Genomic DNA, 24633 nt, shown 5'->3' with positions numbered 1-24633 from the left:
TTCTTAGACTCTGGGCCTGATTTAGAATTTGGTAGATATAATGATATTTGAATTTCGGCGGATGGGATATCTGCCACCGCTGTGACCGAGTAACCCCTCAGCCAAACTCTAAATCAGGCCCTTTGACTCCCCACCCCAACTGACTTGAATGTTAATTTATCCTTTTCTTTCCATCTTCGATTACTCTAAGATAATAAACGACAGGAGCAGGATGCCTTTTTAATTCCTATAATTTAAGTTGTTCGGGCTGTGCTTTCCTCATTATGGGGCTTGTAGACAGCCGGTTGTGCCACAGGTGCTCCAATGTGGTTAAGAGAAGCATTTTTTTGGTATCAAGATCAGTCTAAAATCTTGAAAACCTTGCATAGATAGGCTTTTGCAGACAGAATTGCAACATAGGGACATTCTGGACTTTTCACTCTTCCTACAGACCTAACATTTTGGACTTTTCACTTTTCCTACAGATATAAGGACACGCATAGATTGATATGAAGTGTTTCAGGGTCCCTGCATGCAGCAGGAAATGTTATGTTCATAACTTTCAATTAGGACTTTTTGATGCAGAACTAGGTCTTTAGTACAGGCTTCTCCAATGAGTAGCTCGAGAGCTACTAGTAGCTCTCCAGCCACCTGGACGTAGCTCTTCTGCATGCAGCCCAAACTACTAAACTAGAAGATTTTGTGTGGTTGAATTAATGTCTGTATCCCGCAGTTGAAAAGAGAGTATATGAAACAAAAAGGGGTGTGTTTTCAGAACTAATAAGTTGATGTTTGGAGAAAAATTGATTTTCAAAACATATTTCAAGCTGATATTTGAGCGATAAATCATGCAATATTATTAATATTACCTATTTACTTTTAACATAAGTAGCTCTTTTTACAGAAAAGGTTGGAGACCGCTGCTTTAGTACGTGACAGATGAACACACTGTCCTTCACACTCTTCTCAGGTGGCCCTACTCCATTCCTTCAAAGCTCCAGCAGCCACTGCACGAACTGGTGGCCAGTAAAGATGTGGTGCCGGGTCAAAGGTTTCCGAGGGCAGAGCCAGCAGAAGACTATCGGCAGAAAGCCCGCTCTTCCACCAGCTCTGAACAGTTCCAGTGGAGTTACAAGTTTGGTGGGAAGGAAGCTCTGCTAATTTAGAGAACAAGTGCTAGCAGAACAAAACAAACAGAGCTGCATGTATGGTACTTGCTATTTGGAGAAGGAGGGAAGTGAGCGCAGGCTGGATACGCGGGTGGCCACCTGTCCACCATAGCTGTGGCCGCTCTTTGTAAAACCCAACAGTATGGAAAATGTCAGGCTTACATAGGCCTGTTTGGTTTGGGAAGGCCATCTTTGGTGACTCGCCTCACTGTGCATTTCTGCCTTTCACCTTAAAGAAAGCAAAACATAGTAAGCTGTCCTCACCTTGAGGCTGTCTCTGGTACTGTGGCGGGTGATGTGGTACCACTACGGTGGTGCCTTTTGGGTGATGCAGTTCAATCACAGCTCCAAGGCCTGCACAAGGATTGCTTTGCAATATGAGCTGAGGTTCAGTGAAGCTCATGGGAAGAGCCCCCCAAAGTGGCACCTAATGTATAAGGTGTGAATATAAGATCCACCTGGATCACCCCGTAGATCCACTGCTCTGACTGCTGCATGACCACGTCAGGTGCATGGATAGGCAGAGGGAACGCGGTTGTGTATTGTATTGCATTATGGTATTTCTGTAGAACTTACTACCCCTTACGTGGGGATGTCGCAGTGCTTCTTCACATGGGTGCCACGCGAGGCTGTGCGGGTGGAGAGATGTTGTCTTTGCTTGGAGTCCACGTGGGAAGGGTTTCCGTGTTGTGTGTGATGACCACTGAGGTGCTGGTATCATGTTACGGGACGCTTCGCTTACCCCTGGATGAGAAAGTGTGTGAATCAGATGCACAGTTTTCTAAAGTGATATCCTTGCAGCAGTAACTAGTTCAGCAGTTTCCTCATTGTGGTGGTAGTCTGTCTCGGCTTCTCAGGGCGATGTCCTGAGTCCTCATCCACTGTGTGACCTTATGGACCAGGGATAAGTAACCGCTGCTGCTGAAGAGGGAAGGGGGATCCGACATCTGCCCAAACAGATTGCTTAGCAGCCACCCTTTATATCATCACCATTAGGAGACATTACTGAAGAGATTTCTGAAAATGCACTGCACGAGCATCGTCCTTTCCGCCATCAAAGCATCTCTCCTCAGAGCACGTGACCTTTTGGGACCTGGGGGGACTTTGTTACACTCCTCGGGAGAGCAGCAATTTGTGGCAGATCTCTTCGGTCGTGGCAGGTCTAACCAGTTAGTACTGGGTGGTTAGTTAGGTGGGCTGCCATCCTGATGACAGCAAGGTTCCACGGGTCCTTTGTATACATTATATGCCTGTCCCGTTGAGGATGAGAGACCAGGTAATGTACTGGTATGTGATGTCATATGGTGACGTAGATTATATCAAGGTGATACTGGGAGGGCAGTCATGACGACTAGAAAGCCTGCTTTCTGTCTTACGGTTCCCGGTAGGTGGGTAGACATAGCTGACGGTGTGAAGTTTGAGGGTGGCAAAGGTGGTTAGAGTGCCACATGTCATTAGGTGGGCTAGGGGGTCTTCAGTGGCAGAAGGCACGTCTGGTTTTGAATGGAGAGGCATAATTGGTCTATGGGTCCATATATGTAGTTCCGGGGTGTCCAACATCTTCAGTACGAGGACCACATTGTATATTTTATAAATATTTGTGAGCCCGAAAAAACAATTTTATAAATGAATGAATAACATTTAAAAGAATGAATAAGGTTTACTTGAATCTTTTTGTAATCAGCATGCTATGTTTCAGAACAAAAGAGATATGTGACAATTACAAAGAACAATGCCCTGCTTAAACTGAGAAATTATATAGGAGTAAAAATGTCAAACATTAGTAAATGCTCTGACAAAATAATCAATGACCTAACTGGAGATAAGAAATGCAGGCTGGTCATTTTTTAATTCATTTTAAATACTGAAAATTTACAAATGTATATGAAATGAGAATTTGTCCAATTTTGTAGCACACAATAAGAAAAGCACACATTCTAGAAAGAACTTCAGTGAAACAAAGCAAAGAAATTCAAAATAAATTTGAGCCATTCAGAGAGGCCGAACAAAAATAACTTCGGTCTGCAAATTTCTACACAATTCTTGCAATTGCAGTTTCCTGCAGTGTGGATTATTTTCACTAGGAATTTGTGCTTTTCAAAGATCTGGCATACAGGACATTACTAGTCCAACATTTACAACAGAGAAGATTCAAGAGACTCTGGTGCCACCTACAGGCTGCCAAAGGAATTAGCTATATTTCGCTTTGATAATCAGAATTCGATGCTTTGGAAAACAACAGAGGGCCGGATAAAATGTTGTAGAGGGCCGGATGTGGCCCGTGGGCCATTGTTTGAAGACCCTGGTCTAGTTCATTGGTTAGTTATGTTGGGTGGACCTCCACAATTTGAGTAGAGCGCCTGTCCTCCAGGCACGATGTGCTGGCCTGAACTATTTCACAGGTCTGGACCATGCTCATACTGGTAGAAGGGTTATCGTTCTGGGTTCTGTAATGTGGGGCCCTAGGCCCTCATGCTGGTAAGTAAGGGACGCAGACACGGTGGTAGGGTGGTAATAAACTGGCCTCAGGCACGTGCGCCCGGCCCCTTTTATTGGCAGGGTCACCTGACTGGTGACGCCTGTGTTGGGTGGGTGTGGGTTATACAAGTACGACCAGCCCTCAGCAGAGTGGCTGACAGAAACACTAGAATGAGTCCAGCTGGACTCTACATCCCTCCCAAACTTTATTGAGGAACCAAACAAAAGTCCAACCTGTAAAAGAAACAATAACAAAGCACCACAATCAGTCTCTCAGCCTCGAAAAGGCAGACTGCAGAATTGCAGTGGACATGATGCAGCTGGGAGCATCCGGACACCTCCGCACGAATCCATAATTTAACCAGGTACAGCTGGGCACAAACACGGTGTGGATGAAGTCCAGATACTTCAGTTGCTTGTCCACGACCTCACAGTTCACTGGATATAGTCGATCCGGTCCTGCCTGGGCTCATGTGGTCAAAGTCTATTTACAGTTTCTGATGCGGGTGCATCTGGAGCAGTGGGGAGTCCACTGTACACAGTTCTGGATGGCATTCTGACTCTGGAGATTGTCTACCTCCTAAGACTGCAGATGACGTGACGGCCTGGGGCGCCTGGAAGTCCAGCGGCAGAGCAGCGGCAGTCTTCCCTCTCGTGCCAGACCTCCATCAAGCAGGAGTCTCCTCGAGGCCCTTCCGCGGGCTTCCACAGGACTGTGTGGGCTGTGATTGCCTATCTCAGGCCCAGCAAAGACGTCTCAGATGAACAGCCTACAGGACCACATCCTAGTCTCGCATGGAGCCACAAGGGTTGTTGATGCAGGGTCCGCTTGCTCGAGCCATCTGGATTCAGGTGCTCTGGCCACGGTGCAAAGTCTTCAGGTGACCAGTCTCTCGATATGAGACCTCCGTGCTTCCAGATACCTGACGTGGAGCTGTCTCAGATGCATTCTCTCTCAGCGATATTCTGCTCTCACAGGAATTTGTTGGAGGCCCTTGTCCCTGGATTGTGGCGGGACTGCGTGGGCTGTGCGGGCCAATGTAGGCCACGCCAAAGGAGTCTCTCTGAACTCCCAACAGGGCCACGTCCTAGTCTTGTGCAACCCCAAGGGTGGATGGTCCAAATGATCTGGTCTGCTCTCACCGGCAGGTGTCTGGTTCACAGAGCTCACGGCAAGTGTTCAGATGATAAGTTTCTACGTTGCCAGACATGCCTTGTCAGCGTCGGTTCTTGTTGCTGACTGTCTCCACTCAGGTGGTGCTGTGCTCCTCCTTCGATGATTGGGCGATGCACCTCATCATGATGATGTTTTTTCATCCATCTGCAGATCAAACAGGTGGCGGCGGCTTCATCAGCGGAAGGACCACTTGATGGACTTAGTGGCCACGGCGGTTCTTGTGTGGCCTGTGCAGTCGGCGTCAGGGATGCCATCACAGCCAAGCAGCCGGTGACAGGTCGGTCGTACTGGGAAGCGTGGGGGACCACCCGCATCACTGTCTTCAGTGACGTCTGCTCACCCCGGTGACAGTCTTGTACTGATGGGTGCCTCCTCATCTGCTCGCATGAGTCCTCAGTTGTCACTCTACTTCCTTCCACTTTCACACCTGCGATGGAGTTGATCTGTGGTGTGACCGGTCTGTCACACTCCTCTCATTTCTTGTTGGCATCGTGCCACTCTCTCTTCTCCTTGGTGTGGCGTTGTGCCACAGGTCACATGTTGCGGCACATGGACCTTGCGCTGCACCTCTGCTGGTACATCTTCCTCTTCGTCCTCGATGTGGCGTTGTGCCACAGGTCGCATGCTGCATCACATGGACCTATCACTGCACCTCCTCTGGTGCATCTTGCTCGGTCGCAGCCTCTCACTGGCTGAGTCCTGCTGGTAGGACATGATCTGCTCTTCAGGCAGACCTCTCCCGGTCTGGTCCGTTCCCGGATCCTCTTGGTGGACCTCTCTCTGGCGGGAGGGTCCCCGCTCTCTTCCTCCTTCTCTTCACTAAAGGGCGCCGCTCTTGCTCCTCGAGGCTGCGCTGTTACGGCGCTCACTCCTGCCATCTGCTCTGGCAGGGTCGGTCAGTTCAGATGACCTGCTCACTGATGGGCCAACAGTGGCCATCTTCCATCGCTGTGCGGCCAGCTGACATGGCCTCTTGTCCCGTGCGTTACGTCACGCTCTTGGGTACTCTCTCCATCTTCACGGACTTTTACCCATGTCGTCACATTCTCGGGCGCAGCTCTCTGTGCTCGCTGCGCATGTGTCAGTCTCTTTTTTTTTTCTGGGCGTCCTGTGGCAACGCCTGGCATGTCTCTTTCTTGTCCTGCGGTGATGTCCATCACTGCTGGGGCATGTGGCGTTCTCTCGTCGGTGGCGGCGGACGGCCGCCAGAGGCTGCGCAGACCATGTGCGCTCTCTTCATACCTCACGTGGCACTTACGGCCGTTTCTCACTGTTGCAGCTTGGCTTGGACAGCTGCAGTCTTCTTCTTCCCTTTTTTCAGCGTCGCCCGCGTCGCTTTCTTCTTCCTCACTGTTTCCATCTTCTGCGCCGTTTCTGTCCACGGGCGCACTCTTGGTGTGTAGCAGTCACTTTCTGAAGGTACTGCTGTAAACTTGCCTTCTTCCAAGCTTGTTTTCCCTTTAAAACAGAAATAGGGTGCAATACCAACTCTGGCCACTGGATGCCAGTAGTGCACTTTTTTTTTCTAGCTTCAAGACAGTCTTTCCTGTTACCGGCCTGGTTTATTTCAACAGATGCTGGTGAGGAGGGCATGCTGCTGGGAGGACTCCGTCATGCTGCTGGGGGCTGCAGGTAAGTGCAGTTTTATTTCTTTTCTATCTTCTCTCTCTTTTCTCTTCTCTTTTTTTTTCTTTCTTTCTTTCAACCTGCACAGCCTCGTTTGAAGAGGCGTGCAGATGGCACCAATGTCAGTGAGGGGGCGTGGTTGCGCTCTGGGCACAGTTCTTTTTTTTTCCATAGGTGCGTGCGAGCACCTCACTTCTTTACTGGTTTGTTGGGAGGTGGGGCGGACCTGGGCACCTGTTGCTCCTGTTGCTTTGGTGCGTGGATGCACCATTTTGTTTCAACTTTGTTTCGGTGCGTGTCTGCACCTCAATTCCAGCCGGGACAAGTGGGGGGGCAGCCTCTGGGCATTTTCCTCGGTGCGCGAGTGCACCATACTTAAATGAAAAGGGGCGACCAGCCCCAGCCACCCTTTTCCAACTTCTCCTCATGGCACACGGCGCGCGACAGCGCCACTTTAAAAGAAAAAAAAAAGGAAAAACAACGGTGCCGGTCATTGTTTTTTTTTATTCTTGGTGCCTGATCGCACCATGTACATCACACGCGGCCGCAGCTGCATGACACGCTACGGACCGCCTTCTTTTTCTGGGGCGACCGGCCCCGGCCATATTTTGGCACTTTCACTCTCCTTCTTCGCGGCGCGCGACAGCGCCATTATTTCACATATTGCGCGGACCCAGCAGCCTTCTCCTACTCTGCGGGCCACGCTGCATTCGACTCTTGGGGGGCGGGTGCTCTGGGCATTTTTCCACGTGGGCAGGGGGGGAAGCAGCACTGCGCGCCTCGTAGCGCATTAATTGTTTTCGGCGCCCGCAGCCTTTCGGGCAGTGCTGTGGACACTCCGATCGGCAGCACTCACCCCCTCCTTTCACACCGGTGGTGCTGGGGCTGCGAAGGCCTCCTTCCTCCACCGTCTGCTTTTCCTGCGCCGGTCTTGCTGACAGGATGCATAGGGGTGCCTTAAGCAGAGGCATTCTTCTCCCCCATGTGCACCATCAAAGTTCGTGTCTGCAACCACATGTGATTGCAGATCCCACTCGTCACCATTGTAAGGTGGGGCCCTAGGCCCTCATGCTAGTAAAGGAAGGGACGCAGACACGGTGGTAGGGTGGTAATAAACTGGCCTCAGGCACGTGCGCCCGGCCCCTTTTATTGGCAGGGTCACCTGACTGGTGACGCCTGTGTTGGGTGGGTGTGGGTTATACAAGTACGACCAGCCCTCAGCAGAGTGGCTGACAGAAACACTAGAATGAGTCCAGCTGGACTCTACAGGTTCCATCCCAGAGCCAGCAGTCGATATAACTATATTAGGAACAACCATGTTTTCACTTCTCTTCTGAACTTTAATCTCGACTAGCAATGAGGTCCAGAGCTTGGAACCTTCAATGTGCAATATGACGATCCATGGTGCTAGCCTGGAGTGCAGTAACCCATTTTTGCTTCTGTTGTTTAAATTTAATTTGTAGTTATAATGGTCCTTTTTCTTGGCGACCACTGACCCTCGGTTAGGTCGCTCCCCTGCTCACGCAGCGCCTCCAGTCCCTGACTGCCTTCCTCTCCTGTGAGTGTGCTCCCCCCTTCTTGCCCGTGTACCCCGAGTGCTTGTGCTTGCGCTGGTGCTGACTAAAAATCCCTTTTCTCTCCTTGTATCCCGTGCGTGTGCCCCCGAGTGACTGAAATTCCCTTTTCTCTCCTTGTATCCCGTGCGTGTGCCCCCGAGTGCCGTGCGCCGTCCTCCCCTCTCAGCCTCTCCTTTTTAGTAGACTCTTGTTCCCTTTTCGCCGTCTTGCCGCTTTTTCCCGCCGCTCCTACCGCGCTTTTCCCGCCGTTTTTTTGCCGCTCTTTTTTCCCGCTTCCAGCTCCCCTGCCCGCCCACCTCCCGCCTCCCAGCTGACCCCGCCTCCCCACCTACCCCTTAAATGGCGGCCGCTGCGAGGCAGAGGTAGCGACCACTGACCCTCGGGTAGGTCGCTCCCCTGCTCACGCAGCGCCTCCAGTCCCTGACTGCCTTCCTCTCCTGTGAGTGTGCTCCCCCCTTCTTGCCCGTGTACCCCGAGTGCTTGTGCTTGCGCTGGTGCTGACTAAAAATCCCTTTTCTCTCCTTGTATCCCGTGCGTGTGCCCCCGAGTGACTGAAATTCCCTTTTCTCTCCTTGTATCCCGTGCGTGTGCCCCCGAGTGCCGTCCTCCCCTCTCAGCCCCTCCTTTTTAGTAGATTTTAGTAGGCTCTTGTTCCCTTTTCGCCGTCTTGCCGCTTTTTCCCGCCGCTCCTACCGCGCTTTTCCCGCCATTTTTTTGCCGCTCTTTTTTCCCGCTTCCAGCTCCCCTGCCCGCCCACCTGCCGCCTCCCAGCTGACCCCGCCTCCCCACCTACCCCTTAAATGGCGGCCGCAGCGAGGCAGAGGTAGCGACCACTGACCCTCGGCTAGGTCGCTCCCCTGCTCACGCAGCGCCTCCAGTCCCTGACTGCCTTCCTCTCCTGTGAGTGTGCTCCCCCCTTCTTGCCCGTGTACCCCGAGTGCTTGTGCTTGCGCTGGTGCTGACTAAAAATCCCTTTTCTCTCCTTGTATCCCGTGCGTGTGCCCCCGAGTGACTGAAATTCCCTTTTCTCTCCTTGTATCCCGTGCGTGTGCCCCCGAGTGCCGTGCGCCGTCCTCCCCTCTCAGCCCCTCCTTTTTAGTAGATTTTAGTAGGCTCTTGTTCCCTTTTCGCCGTCTTGCCGCTTTTTCCCGCCGCTCCTACCGCGCTTTTCCCGCCGGTTTTTTGCCGCTCTTTTTTGCCGCTCTTTTTTCCCGCTTCCAGCTCCCCTGCCCGCCCACCTCCCGCCTCCCAGCTGACCCCGCCTCCCCACCTACCCCTTAAATGGCGGCCGCTGCGAGGCAGAGGTAGCGACCACTGACCCTCGGGTAGGTCGCTCCCCTGCTCACGCAGCGCCTCCAGTCCCTGACTGCCTTCCTCTCCTGTGAGTGTGCTCCCCCCTTCTTGCCCGTGTACCCCGAGTGCTTGTGCTTGCGCTGGTGCTGACTAAAAATCCCTTTTCTCTCCTTGTATCCCGTGCGTGTGCCCCCGAGTGACTGAAATTCCCTTTTCTCTCCTTGTATCCCGTGCGTGTGCCCCCGAGTGCCGTCCTCCCCTCTCAGCACCTCCTTTTTAGTAGATTTTAGTAGGCTCTTGTTCCCTTTTCGCCGTCTTGCCGCTTTTTCCCGCCGCTCCTACCGCGCTTTTCCCGCCATTTTTTTGCCGCTCTTTTTTGCCGCTCTTTTTTCCCGCTTCCAGCTCCCCTGCCCGCCCACCTCCCGCCTCCCAGCTGACCCCGCCTCCCCACCTACCCCTTAAATGGCGGCCGCTGCGAGGCAGAGGTAGCGACCACTGACCCTCGGGTAGGTCGCTCCCCTGCTCACGCAGCGCCTCCAGTCCCTGACTGCCTTCCTCTCCTGTGAGTGTGCTCCCCCCTTCTTGCCCGTGTACCCCGAGTGCTTGTGCTTGCGCTGGTGCTGACTAAAAATCCCTTTTCTCTCCTTGTATCCCGTGCGTGTGCCCCCGAGTGACTGAAATTCCCTTTTCTCTCCTTGTATCCCGTGCGTGTGCCCCCGAGTGCCGTCCTCCCCTCTCAGCCCCTCCTTTTTAGTAGATTTTAGTAGGCTCTTGTTCCCTTTTCGCCGTCTTGCCGCTTTTTCCCGCCGCTCCTACCGCGCTTTTCCCGCCATTTTTTTGCCGCTCTTTTTTCCCGCTTCCAGCTCCCCTGCCCGCCCACCTGCCGCCTCCCAGCTGACCCCGCCTCCCCACCTACCCCTTAAATGGCGGCCGCTGCGAGGCAGAGGTAGCGACCACTGACCCTCGGGTAGGTCGCTCCCCTGCTCACGCAGCGCCTCCAGTCCCTGACTGCCTTCCTCTCCTGTGAGTGTGCTCCCCCCTTCTTGCCCGTGTACCCCGAGTGCTTGTGCTTGCGCTGGTGCTGACTAAAAATCCCTTTTCTCTCCTTGTATCCCGTGCGTGTGCCCCCGAGTGACTGAAATTCCCTTTTCTCTCCTTGTATCCCGTGCGTGTGCCCCCGAGTGCCGTGCGCCGTCCTCCCCTCTCAGCCCCTCCTTTTTAGTAGATTTTAGTAGGCTCTTGTTCCCTTTTCGCCGTCTTGCCGCTTTTTCCCGCCGCTCCTACCGCACTTTTCCCGCCGGTTTATTGCCGCTCTTTTTTGCCGCTCTTTTTTCCCGCTTCCAGCTCCCCTGCCCGCCCACCTCCCACCTCCCAGCTGACCCCGCCTCCCCACCTACCCCTTAAATGGCGGCCGCTGCGAGGCAGAGGTAGCGACCACTGACCCTCGGGTAGGTCGCTCCCCTGCTCACGCAGCGCCTCCAGTCCCTGACTGCCTTCCTCTCCTGTGAGTGTGCTCCCCCCTTCTTGCCCGTGTACCCCGAGTGCTTGTGCTTGCGCTGGTGCTGACTAAAAATCCCTTTTCTCTCCTTGTATCCCGTGCGTGTGCCCCCGAGTGCCGTCCTCCCCTCTCAGCCCCTCCTTTTTAGTAGATTTTAGTAGGCTCTTGTTCCCTTTTCGCCGTCTTGCCGCTTTTTCCCGCCGCTCCTACCGCGCTTTTCCCGCCATTTTTTTGCCGCTCTTTTTTGCCGCTCTTTTTTCCCGCTTCCAGCTCCCCTGCCCGCCCACCTCCCGCCTCCCAGCTGACCCCGCCTCCCCACCTACCCCTTAAATGGCGGCCGCTGCGAGGCAGAGGTAGCGACCACTGACCCTCGGGTAGGTCGCTCCCCTGCTCACGCAGCGCCTCCAGTCCCTGACTGCCTTCCTCTCCTGTGAGTGTGCTCCCCCCTTCTTGCCCGTGTACCCCGAGTGCTTGTGCTTGCGCTGGTGCTGACTAAAAATCCCTTTTCTCTCCTTGTATCCCGTGCGTGTGCCCCCGAGTGACTGAAATTCCCTTTTCTCTCCTTGTATCCCGTGCGTGTGCCCCCGAGTGCCGTGCGCCGTCCTCCCCTCTCAGCCCCTCCTTTTTAGTAGATTTTAGTAGGCTCTTGTTCCCTTTTCGCCGTCTTGCCGCTTTTTCCCGCCGCTCCTACCGCGCTTTTCCCGCCGTTTTTTTGCCGCTCTTTTTTCCCGCTTCCAGCTCCCCTGCCCGCCCACCTCCCGCCTCCCAGCTGACCCCGCCTCCCCACCTACCCCTTAAATGGCGGCCGCTGCGAGGCAGAGGTAGCGACCACTGACCCTCGGGTAGGTCGCTCCCCTGCTCACGCAGCGCCTCCAGTCCCTGACTGCCTTCCTCTCCTGTGAGTGTGCTCCCCCCTTCTTGCCCGTGTACCCCGAGTGCTTGTGCTTGCGCTGGTGCTGACTAAAAATCCCTTTTCTCTCCTTGTATCCCGTGCGTGTGCCCCCGAGTGACTGAAATTCCCTTTTCTCTCCTTGTATCCCGTGCGTGTGCCCCCGAGTGCCGTGCGCCGTCCTCCCCTCTCAGCCCCTCCTTTTTAGTAGATTTTAGTAGGCTCTTGTTCCCTTTTCGCCGTCTTGCCGCTTTTTCCCGCCGCTCCTACCGCGCTTTTCCCGCCGTTTTTTTGCCGCTCTTTTTTCCCGCTTCCAGCTCCCCTGCCCGCCCACCTCCCGCCTCCCAGCTGACCCCGCCTCCCCACCTACCCCTTAAATGGCGGCCGCTGCGAGGCAGAGGTAGCGACCACTGACCCTCGGGTAGGTCGCTCCCCTGCTCACGCAGCGCCTCCAGTCCCTGACTGCCTTCCTCTCCTGTGAGTGTGCTCCCCCCTTCTTGCCCGTGTACCCCGAGTGCTTGTGCTTGCGCTGGTGCTGACTAAAAATCCCTTTTCTCTCCTTGTATCCCGTGCGTGTGCCCCCGAGTGACTGAAATTCCCTTTTCTCTCCTTGTATCCCGTGCGTGTGCCCCCGAGTGCCGTGCGCCGTCCTCCCCTCTCAGCCCCTCCTTTTTAGTAGATTTTAATAGGCTCTTGTTCCCTTTTCGCCGTCTTGCCGCTTTTTCCCGCCGCTCCTACCGCTCTTTTCCCGCCGTTTTTTTGCCGCTCTTTTTTCCCGCTTCCAGCTCCCCTGCCCGCCCACCTCCCGCCTCCCAGCTGACCCCGCCTCCCCACCTACCCCTTAAATGGCGGCCGCTGCGAGGCAGAGGTAGCGACCACTGACCCTCGGGTAGGTCGCTCCCCTGCTCACGCAGCGCCTCCAGTCCCTGACTGCCTTCCTCTCCTGTGAGTGTGCTCCCCCCTTCTTGCCCGTGTACCCCGAGTGCTTGTGCTTGCGCTGGTGCTGACTAAAAATCCCTTTTCTCTCCTTGTATCCCGTGCGTGTGCCCCCGAGTGACTGAAATTCCCTTTTCTCTCCTTGTATCCCGTGCGTGTGCCCCCGAGTGCCGTGCGCCGTCCTCCCCTCTCAGCCCCTCCTTTTTAGTAGATTTTAGTAGGCTCTTGTTCCCTTTTCGCCGTCTTGCCACTTTTTCCCGCCGCTCCTACCGCGCTTTTCCCGCCGTTTTTTTGCCGCTCTTTTTTGCCGCTCTTTTTTCCCGCTTCCAGCTCCCCTGCCCGCCCACCTCCCGCCTCCCAGCTGACCCCGCCTCCCCACCTACCCCTTAAATGGCGGCCGCTGCGAGGCAGAGGTAGCGACCACTGACCCTCGGGAAGGTCGCTCCCCTGCTCACGCAGCGCCTCCAATCCCTGACTGCCTTCCTCTCCTGTGAGTGTGCTCCCCCCTTCTTGCCCGTGTACCCCGAGTGCTTGTGCTTGCGCTGGTGCTGACTAAAAATCCCTTTTCTCTCCTTGTATCCCGTGCGTGTGCCCCCGAGTGACTGAAATTCCCTTTTCTCTCCTTGTATCCCGTGCGTGTGCCCCCGAGTGCCGTGCGCCGTCCTCCCCTCTCAGCCCCTCCTTTTTAGTAGATTTTAGTAGGCTCTTGTTCCCTTTTCGCCGTCTTGCCGCTTTTTCCCGCCGCTCCTACCGCGCTTTTCCCGCTGTTTTTTTGCCGCTCTTTTTTGCCGCTCTTTTTTCCCGCTTCCAGCTCCCCTGCCCGCCCACCTCCCGCCTCCCAGCTGACCCCGCCTCCCCACCTACCCCTTAAATGGCGGCCGCGCCGAAGGCGCGCCTAAGGCAAGCCCGTCTGCGCCCGTCCGCGCCTGGACCGCGCCCAGCGCCCGAACCCCTGGCCCCCGCGCCCCCCGCCTGACCTATGACTCCGCCACCCTCGCCAACCTCAACCCCGGCCGCGCGCCGGGCTGCTACCGCGCCACCCCCAAACGAACCCACGGACCCTTCACCTGCAGCAACTGCCGCTTCACCTGCCTACGGACCCACACCGCCACCACCAAGAACGACGCCCCCGGAAGCAACCTCGAATGCATCCTGGTCAACACCCGCTCCGTCCACAGGCACGCCATCGAACTGTGGAACCTCATCAACTCAACGAACCCAGACATCGCCTTCCTCACCGAGACCTGGATGAACCCCTCCTCGGCACCCGACATCGCCATAGCCATCCCCGACGGCTACAAAATCATCCGGAGAGACCGCTTCAACCGCACCGGAGGAGGCATCGCCATCGCACACAAAAGCTCCATCAGCATCTCGACCCACACCGACAACTCACTTCCCGACGCCGAACACCTCCACTTCGCGATCCACATCGACCCCAAGACAACCCTAAGAGGCACCCTCATGTACAGACCACCAGGACCCCGCACCAAGTTCAGCGAAGACATCGCAGACTTCGTCAACCCCCACGCACTCTCATCCACCGACTACATCCTCCTAGGAGACCTCAACTTTCACCTGGAGAACCACACCGACAACAACACCACCGCCGTTCTAGACAACCTCGCCAACCTGGGACTGAAACAACTGGTCAACACCCCCACCCACTACGCCGGACACACGCTCGACCCCATCTTCTCCTCAAGCAAACACATCACCTTCAGCCACACCACCGAACTCACATGGTCGGACCACAGCTGCGTCCACTTCAGCTTCAAGAAAACCACTGTGCATCACCACACCCGGCAACCACCAAAAAGACACTGGAACCGAATCACCACAGAACAACTCGCAGCAACGCTCTCCCTGAACCAACCCACCAGCACCAGCAACCCCAACGAGGCCGCCAACAACCTCACCAACTGGATCTCCGACTGCGCCAACCTCCTGGCCCCTCTGAAGACCCAAATCAACACCAACAACCACAAGAAAAACTCCTGGTTCACCACCGAACTCAAAAACTCCAAGAAAGAATGCCGCCTCCGCGAGAAGACATGGCGCCTCAACCCGACAGAGGAAAACCTGACAGCTCTCAAGGACACCACCCGCCAACACCACCAACGCCTCCGCACCGCACGAAAAACAGCCTACCAGAACAGACTTGACAACAACGCCCACAACAGCAAGGAACTATTTGGCATCGTCAAAGAGCTCTCCAACCCGGACGCAGAAACCAACCCCATCCCTCCCTCACAGGACCTCTGCGACTCCCTCGCGACCTTCTTCCACCGTAAGATCGCCGACATCTACAACAGCTTCACGACCACCAACATGAACCCGCCCCCGGAAGCCGCAAACGACATCTCCACCATCCTCGCCTGGAACCCTACCACCACCGAGGAAACCACCCGCGTCATGAACTCGATCCACTCGGGATCACCCTCCGACCCCTGTCCTCACCACATTTACAACAAGGCCGACAACATCATCGCACCCCACCTCCGAGACGTCATCAACGCCTCCCTCACCACTGCTACCTTCCCTGAAAGCTGGAAACACGCAGAACTCAACGCCCTCTTAAAGAAACCTACAGCAGACCCCACCGAACTCAAAAACTTCCGGCCTATCTCCCTCCTACCGTTCCCCACCAAAGTGATTGAGAAAATCGTCAACGCTCAACTCACCGCCGCCCTGGAAACCTCCGACTCCCTCGACTCCACTCAGTTCGGATTCAGGGCCAACCACAGCACCGAAACCGCCCTCATCGCAGCCACGGACGACATCCGAGCCCTGACCGACAAGGGTGAAACCGTGGCCCTCATTCTCCTGGATCTCTCTGCAGCCTTCGACACGGTCTGCCACCGCACCCTGATAGACCGCCTCTGCAGCGCCGGCATCGGAGGCAAGGCCCTGGAATGGGTCATCTCCTTCCTCTCCGGAAGGACCCAGAGAGTCCGCCTCCCCCCCTTCAGATCCGCAGCCACGGAGATCATCTGCGGCGTACCCCAAGGATCCTCCCTCAGCCCCACCCTATTCAACGTCTACATGACCCCCCTGGCAAACATTGCACGCAAACACGGACTCGACATCATATCCTACGCCGACGACACCCAGCTCATCTTATCCCTCACCAACAACCCCACATCAGCAAGGACCAGACTGCACGACGGCATGAAGGAAGTAGCGACCTGGATGACAGACAGCCGACTGAAACTGAACACAGATAAAACGGAGGTCCTCATCCTCGGCCCTACCCCCTCCGCATGGGACGACTCCTGGTGGCCCCCCACCCTAGGCAGCACTCCCCAACCGACCAACCACGCACGCAACCTCGGCTTCATCCTGGACTCCTCCCTCTCGATGACCAGACAGGTCAACTCGGTGACCTCAGCGTGCTTCAACACCCTCCGCATGCTCCGCAAGATCTTCCGCTGGATCCCCATCGACACCAGGAAGACCGTCACCCACGCCCTCGTCACCAGCCGCCTGGACTACGGGAACACTCTGTACGCCGGCATCACCACCAAGCTGCAGAGGAAACTTCAACGGATCCAGAACGCCGCAGCACGACTCATCCTGGACATACCTCGCCACCACCACATCTCCGGACACCTGAGAAAACTCCACTGGCTCCCGGTCAACAAGAGGATCACCTTCAGACTCCTCACCCACGCACACAAAGCCCTCTACAACCTCGGACCCAAACTCATCAACTCCCGCGTCTCCTTCTACACTCCTCCGCGCACTCCACCGGTCAGGCCTTGGCAGCCGTTCCCCGCATCCGCAAAACCACCGCCGGAGGAAAATCCTTCTCTTTTCTGGCAGCGAAGACCTGGAACTCCCTGCCCAGTCACCTTCGCGCCATACCCGAACACCTCCCCTTCAGAAGGCAGCTCAAGACCTGGCTCTTCGAGCACTGACCCCCTCCCCCCCAGCGCCTTGAGACCCTTATGGGTGAGTAGCGAGCTTTATAAATGTGATTGATTGATTGATTGGAAGCTCAATTGACGAAGCAATGTGCTTTGAACAGATCTTTCAGCTACATATAGCCGGTGAAGTGTTAAACGGCAGGTGTCACGTGTACTGTGCGGTACAGAGAGATGGGGAGTCACGCCCCAGCATCTTGGATTTCTTAAACTGTGCACAGGACGAATCAAGGGATGCAAACATATAGGTTTCTGACGTAGTCAAGCTTGGATATTACAAGAGTGAGGCTGACCTATGGTTTCAGTGGGTATCCACATTGAGGGAGGACATGTTGCCGTGCTTTCACCCTGGGACGGTGCTCCTTGTGACCTCGCTGGCAGGTAGTGTCAGGACCGGATCTAGGCTTCTCACTTGTCTTACTCCAGCCAGTGGAGCATCAAGGGACGGATGTGCTAAGATAGGCTTTGCAAAAAGCCTTCCGGTAGGATTTCGTTCACACAAGTTTAATGCCTGCCATAAAGGATCGCGATTTGGAAGTTATGACATAAACATGCTCTTTCCAAATAGTGTTTCCTATTTATTTCATAAGCCCATTTAGCAACTCGGCAACATTAGCAAACTTCTAAACGGGTTTAGTGTGTTCAAAAAGCAAATATTCTTGTCCAAACCCTGCAATCTGCCGAATTTCAGAGTTTGCAACCAGAACATGCGTTCGTGCTTCTGGCCCCATGTTCCGCAGGCTACTGCCCTTGACACTGTCCACGGGCCATGATCTCTGCCTTTTGGTTGCTGAGCTCCAGGTGGTTATTCGTCGCTACGACAAACAGCCCAAGTCGAGGCAACACACCAGCACTTGTTATCTGAAAGCTGCCAAAAAATAGACGAAGATTAACCTTGCCTCCGGGCAGACTGCGGACTGGAAAATACAAGTTGGTTCAAAGCTGAGACTTCCTAAGGGCCAAGGGCCGTATTTACAAGGGGACTTGGAAAAATTCATCACAGTGGGGGCCCCCACATCTGGCATTTTGGAATATGGATTTCTGCTAGAATCTTATGGAGTTTCTTGAACTTACAGTCAGCTTCCGTTCTGCATGTCGAGTGGTGTTATCTTTTTGTGGTTCTGATGGATGCGTAGGAGGCTCTGTGACAAGGGTGCAGGAGGTGTCTGCCATCATCATCCTTTGTTTTCTTTCACTTGTAAGATGCTGACTTGCATGTTCATATTTTTGATCTTGTCATTCAGCCACGTGGTCTCCTTCTTGGGGTTAGTCGTGTTAGAGGTCTTCCCTGGTTTCTAGTTGTCCAGTGCAGTTGACATCCAGTTGTAGAGGTGGGTGCGGCCTGAGGTTACAGAGTGATTGGTGCTCTTTCGAGGTCCAGGTCAAGTTAGAAGGTCTAATGTTTTCATTGTCTATATGTGGATTCTTGTTTGGGGTATTTGCTGTCTTGGTGGTGTTAAAGAGTTGTAAATTGATGTTTAAGTCATCAACGCACAATTTGCTCCAGATGACTGGGAAGATGTCAATTATTGAGGCTTCTCCTGTGAGGGTGAACATGACTTCCACTGTGCGACCAGTGTGGTAGGTTGGGTTTGAAATTATCTGTTAGAGACTGAACATCTCAAGACTGCAAGTGGCAGCGGTTGTTAGGAAACCCTTCTTGTAAAGGCAAGTGTTAAGCTCTCTTAGGATGGACAGGTTCGGGTGGTTTACTGGAGTGCTGGTCACTGTGTCTAGTAAGGTCTCGTTAAACCCTCTGTGGGTGGGAGGTGCTCTATAGATCACGAGGAAGGAATAAGCCAAGTTGGAGTGGGGTGACGTCTTACCATGAAGGGTCCACAGTCGCTCATGGTGAAGTCTCCGGTGAGTTACTTGTAAAGATGTCTTGTGGATGCCTGCTGGGCATTCTTCAAAGTGTCTAGGATGATTTGTGTTAATGATGCTGTATTCAGGTGATTGGCGTCCGAAAGAGAAGCTAGCAGGGACCACCTCCCTCCTGGCTCAAGTAGGGTGCATTGTGACCTGACCCTAGTAGTACATGAATCTTAAGTCTCATAAAAGTGAGCATCCTTTGAAGTGGTGGATGTTAGCGACTAACCATCTCTATGCACAAGCAGCGACAGGCGGCTCCTCTCAAATAGTCAACAAGCAAATTCTTGAGCTGCTCAAGTTGGTCTTTAAAGCTGCTGTAATCCCTCAAGGCTGCTCGATTCCTTCGCCCAATGGCTGCACCGATAGTGGGATCTGTGATGGTAATTCACTTATCACAGGAAAGTGACCTTTGGGTTTTGAGTTACACCACTACCTATAATGCTATTATCCTTGCTGCCTTTAAATACACAACTTTATTAGCTATAAAATTAAGGAAAAGTAAAGTATAGCCAGAAAATGTGATTCTTGAAGCACAGAAACCGTGACAATAACATCACAAAAAGTAAATAAATGGAAAAACCATATATAGCGTGAAATAATTTACCTGCTGGTATAACCGTATCCCTGGGTACCAGGAATTAGGCTGTTTGGAAATGATGCCAATTATCAAGTGCAGATAAGTAAGCATTAAACCACGTGCCCTCCCTTTCCGCTTCCAGCGGTGTACATGCAGTGTACTGGTCCAATACTGAGTCCAAAACATTGACTATTATATCATCAAGGTAAGTCTGGGTGTAACATAGAACTACACTTCTCCCCAGATGTCAACATATTCCCGCCTTTGGTCACAACGGTGTCTGGGCACTTGAAGGAAATCCCAGCCCAGTGGCAGAAAAATCAGTCTAAGGGGAAATGTGTGTCTTGGTGCACTGTGCGGGTTTCAGGGAGGTACCAGAATTCACCTAAAAAATGAACCAAGTTCATTCAAAAAACAACTTTTCATCATCCAAGCCCAACATTAGATGCCAGAAGTTCTCAGAATGTTACCTGCAAGTACACATGCTATTAACATACATCTTTAAGGTACTAAGAATAGTAAATCTACACCTGCAGATCTACTTGACGATATAGTTGCAGTCAATATTCTCACTATTCGTTACAGGTGGATATGTTGGACTTGATGTATCAAAAGTTGACACGTGTTGACACGTAAGGGACATGGTCACTCAACACTTTGACATACAACCATACCGCCACCACCCATTGGACTGCCTTCGTGCCCATAAGGCGTTGACGTTGCCCTCTCTTTTCCCGCCTTTTCTCCAATGAGTAGTACCCCCGCGCACTCGTCTTGGCCTCCCTCGTGCACGCGAGCTCACACCGCCACCGCCCCTCGCTGCAGCGCTCACTTACTTGGGCCCGAAGCACATGCAGAGGCTGGCCAGGTAGCCGTTGGAGAAGGCGAAGATTATCATGAAGGTGATGTACCAGGCGTCATGTTCGAAGAAGACGGGCATGTAGAAGCGAGGATGGACGTTGCAGAGCATGAAGAGCGGAATGAAGACCAGTCGCAGCGCCACCATCAGGGGCAACAACTTGCTGTCCTTCCCGGGCTGCCGCCCAGTGGAGGGAGGGATGGAGAGAAGAGGAGAAGGGTAAGTACACCGCCTTCATACAAGCCTGGTAATGATGAATAACATTTACTAGAGTTAGACTTCGAGCAGAGCGAGGCTGTGGTTATTCCTTCACTCATTGTCACTCAACACCTACTGATCGCCAATGGAGGGGCGCAGGAGGCTCGTGCTGTGCACGCTGTTGGAGTCTCAGAGAGAGGTGGCCATGGGTCCCCAGCCCACTCTCCGTACACCCAACAGTGCGGTCCAGTGCACGAGGTGCAGAGATTATATGGAAGCGTGGATAGTATAGGATGCAGCGGTCAGAGGGGGTGGAGGGTCATGGACAGTGCGGTCCAGTGCATGAGGTGCAGAGATTATATGGAAGCGTGGATAGTATAGGATGCAGCGGTCAGAGGGGGTGGAGGGTCATGGACAGTGCGGTCCAGTGCATGAGGTGCAGAGATTATATGGATGGGTGGATAGTATAGGATGCAGCGGTCAGAGGGGGTGGAGGGTCATGGACAGTGCGGTCCAGTGCATGCGGTGCAGAGATTATATGGATGGGTGGATAGTATAGGATGCAGCGGTCAGAGGGGGTGGAGGGTCATGGACAGTGCGGTCCAGTGCACGAGGTGCAGAGATTATATGGAAGCGTGGATAGTATAGGATGCAGCGGTCAGAGGGGGTGGAGGGTCATGGACAGTGCGGTCCAGTGCATGCGGTGCAGAGATTATATGGATGCGTGGATAGTATAGGATACAGCGGTCGTAGGAGGTGGAGGATCGTGGACAGTGCGGTCCAGTGCATGCGGTGCAGAGATTATATGGATGGGCGGATAGTATAGGATGCAGCGGTCGTAGGAGGTGGAGGGTTGTGGACAGTGCGGTCCAGAGATTATATGGAAGCGTGGATAGTATAGGATGCAGCGGTCAGAGGGGGTGGAGGGTCATGGACAGTGCGGTCCAGTGCATGCGGTGCAGAGATTATATGGATGCGTGGATAGTATAGGATGCAGCGGTCGTAGGAGGTGGAGGGTCGTGGACAGTGCGGTCCAGTGCATGCGGTGCAGAGATTATATGGATGGGCGGATAGTATAGGATGCAGCGGTCGTAGGAGGTGGAGGGTCGTGGACAGTGCGGTCCAGTGCATGCGGTGCAGAGATTATTTGGATGGGCGGATAGTATAGGATGCAGCGGTCGTAGGAGGTGGAGGGTCATGGACAGTGCGGTCCAGTGCATGCGGTGCAGAGATTATATGGATGGGCGGATAGTATAGGATGCAGCGGTCGTAGGAGGTGGAGGGTCATGGACAGTGCGGTCCAGTGCATGCGGTGCAGAGATTATATGGAAGGGTGGATAATATAGGATGCAGCGGTCAGGGGGGGTGGAGGGTCGTGGACAGTGGGGTCCAGTGCATGAGGTGCAGAGATTATATGGATGGGTGGATAGTATAGGATGCAGCGGTCGTAGGAGGTGGAGGGTCGTGGACAGTGCGGTCCAGTGCATGAGGTGCAGAGATTATATGGAAGCGTGGATAGTATAGGATGCAGCGGTCGTAGGAGGTGGAGGGTCGTGGACAGTGCGGTCCAGTGCATGCGGTGCAGAGATTATATGGAAGCGTGGATAGTATAGGATGCATCGGTCAGACGGGGTGGAGGGTCGTGGACAGTGCGGTCCAGTGCATGAGGTGCAGAGATTATATGGATGGGTGGATAGTATAGGATGCAGCGGTCGTAGGAGGTGGAGGGTCGTGGACAGTGCGGTCTAGTGCATGAGGTGGATGCAGAGGGATGCAGTGTCAGAGGGGGTGGAGGGCTGTGGACAGTGTGGTCCAGTGCATGAGGTGGATGCAGAGGGATGCAGTGTCAGAGGGGGTGGAGGGTCATGGACAGTGCGGTCCAGTGCATGCGGTGCAGAGATTATATGGATGGGTGGATAGTATAGGATGCAGCGGTCAGAGGGGGTGGAGGGTCATGGACAGTGCGGTCCAGTGCATGCGGTGCAGAGATTATATGGAAGCGTGGATAGTATAGGATGCAGCGGTCAGAGGGGGTGGAGGGTCATGGACAGTGCGGTCCAGTGCATGCGGTGCAGAGATTATATGGATGGGTGGATAGTATAGGATGCAGCGGTCAGAGGGGGTGGAGGGTCATGGACAGTGCAGTCCAGTGCATGAGGTGCAGAGATTATATGGAACCGTGGATAGTATAGGATGCAGCGGTCAGAGGGGGTGGAGGGTCATGGACAGTGCGGTCCAGTGCATGAGGTGCAGATATTATATGGATGGGTGGATAGTATAGGATGCAGCGGTCGTAGGAGGTGGAGGGTCATGGACAGTGCGGTCCAGTGCATGCGGTGCAGAGATTATATGGATGGGTGGATAGTATAGGATGCAGCGGTCAGAGGTGGTGGAGGGCCGTGGACAGTGCGGTCCAGTGCATGAGGTGCAGAGATTATATGGATGGGTGGATAGTATAGGATGCAGCGGTCGTAGGAGGTGGAGGGTCGTGGACAGTGCGGTCCAGTGCATGAGGTGCAGAGATTTTATGGAAGCGTGGATAGTATAGGATGCAGCGGTCGTAGGAGGTGGAGGGTCGTGGACAGTGCGGTCCAGTGCATGCGGTGCAGAGATTATATGGATGGGCGGATAGTATAGGATGCAGCGGTCGTAGGAGGTGGAGGGTCGTGGACAGTGCGGTCCAGTGCATGCGGTGCAGAGATTATATGGATGGGCGGATAGTATAGGATGCAGCGGTCGTAGGAGGTGGAGGGTCATGGACAGTGCGGTCCAGTGCATGCGGTGCAGAGATTATATGGATGGGCGGATAGTATAGGATGCAGCGGTCGTAGGAGGTGGAGGGTCATGGACAGTGCGGTCCAGTGCATGCGGTGCAGAGATTATATGGAAGAGTGGATAGTATAGGATGCAGCGGTCAGGGGGGGGTGGAGGGTCGTGGACAGTGGGGTCCAGTGCATGAGGTGCAGAGATTATATGGAACCGTGGATAGTATAGGATGCAGCGGTCAGAGGGGGTGGAGGGTCATGGACAGTGCGGTCCAGTGCATGAGGTGCAGATATTATATGGATGGGTGGATAGTATAGGATGCAGCGGTCGTAGGAGGTGGAGGGTCATGGACAGTGCGGTCCAGTGCATGCGGTGCAGAGATTATATGGATGGGTGGATAGTATAGGATGCAGCGGTCAGAGGTGGTGGAGGGCCGTGGACAGTGCGGTCCAGTGCATGAGGTGCAGAGATTATATGGATGGGTGGATAGTATAGGATGCAGCGGTCGTAGGAGGTGGAGGGTCGTGGACAGTGCGGTCCAGTGCATGAGGTGCAGAGATTATATGGAAGCGTGGATAGTATAGGATGCAGCGGTCGTAGGAGGTGGAGGGTCGTGGACAGTGCGGTCCAGTGCATGAGGTGCAGAGATTATATGGAAGCGTGGATAGTATAGGATGCAGCGGTCGTAGGAGGTGGAGGGTCGTGGACAGTGCGGTCCAGTGCATGCGGTGCAGAGATTATATGGGTGGGTGGATAGTATAGGATGCAGTGGTCAGAGGGGGTGGAGGGTCATGGACAGTGCGGTCCAGTGCATGCGCTGCAGAGATTATATGGATGGGCGGATAGTATAGGATGCAGCGGTCAGAGGGGGTGGAGGGTCATGGACAGTGCGGTCAAGTGCATGAGGTGCAGAGATTATATGGATGGTTGGATAGTATAGGATGCAGTGTCATAGGGGTGGAGGGCTGTGGACAGTGCGGTCCAGTGCATGAGGTGCAGAGATTATATGGAAGCGTGGATAGTATAGGATGCAGCGGTCGTAGGAGGTGGAGGGTCGTGGACAGTGCGGTCCAGTGCATGAGGTGCAGAGATTATATGGATGGGTGGATAGTATAGGATGCAGCGGTCGTAGGAGGTGGAGGGTCATGGACAGTGTGGTTCAGTGCATGCGGTGCAGAGATTATATGGATGGGTGGATAGTATAGGATGCAGCGGTCAGAGGGGGTGGAGGGTCGTGGACAGTGCGGTCCAGTGCATGCGGTGCAGAGATTATATGGATGGGTGGATAGTATAGGATGCAGCAGTCGTAGGAGGTGGAGGGTCATGGACAGTGCGGTCCAGTGCACGAGGTGCAAAGATTATATGGATGGGTGGATAGTATAGGATGCAGCGGTCAGAGGGGGTGGAGGGTCATGGACAGTGCGGTCCAGTGCATGCGGTGCAGAGATTATATGGAAGCGTGGATGCAGAGGGATGCAGTGTCATAGGTGGTGGAGGGCTGTGGACAGTGTGGTTTAGAGCATGAGGTGGATGCAGAGGGATGCAGTGTCAGAGGAGGTGGAGGGCTGTGGACAGTGTGGTCCAGTGCATGAGGTGGATGCAGAGGGATGCAGTGTCAAAGGAGGTGGAGGGCTGTGGACAGTGTGGTCCAATGCATGAGGTGGATGCAGAGGGATGCAGTGTCAGAGGGGGTGGAGGGCTATGGACAGTGTGGTCCAGTGCATGAGGTGGATGCAGAGGGATGCAGTGTCATAGGGGGTGGAGGATTGTGGACGGTGTGGTCCAATGCATGAGGTGGGTTCAGAGGGATGCA

General features: G+C 54.2%; 1 protein-coding gene across 4 annotated transcripts in view; it reads right to left on the bottom strand.

Moving 5' to 3' along the window:
- Positions 1 to 24633, bottom strand: part of SLC29A1 (solute carrier family 29 member 1 (Augustine blood group)) — a 1001910-nt gene that overhangs the window by 13175 nt on the left and 964102 nt on the right. For all 4 annotated transcript variants that reach the window (XM_069236365.1, XM_069236363.1, XM_069236364.1 and 1 more), the window contains one exon: positions 19834 to 20033. In XM_069236365.1, coding sequence (XP_069092466.1) covers positions 19834 to 20033 — 200 coding nt within the window. The remainder of the gene's footprint in view (positions 1 to 19833; positions 20034 to 24633) is intronic.

The sequence above is a fragment of the Pleurodeles waltl genome, chromosome 5, assembly GCF_031143425.1.
Source record: "Pleurodeles waltl isolate 20211129_DDA chromosome 5, aPleWal1.hap1.20221129, whole genome shotgun sequence".
Taxonomy (NCBI): domain Eukaryota; kingdom Metazoa; phylum Chordata; class Amphibia; order Caudata; family Salamandridae; genus Pleurodeles; species Pleurodeles waltl.
This window is presented reverse-complemented; position numbering and strand designations above follow the sequence as displayed.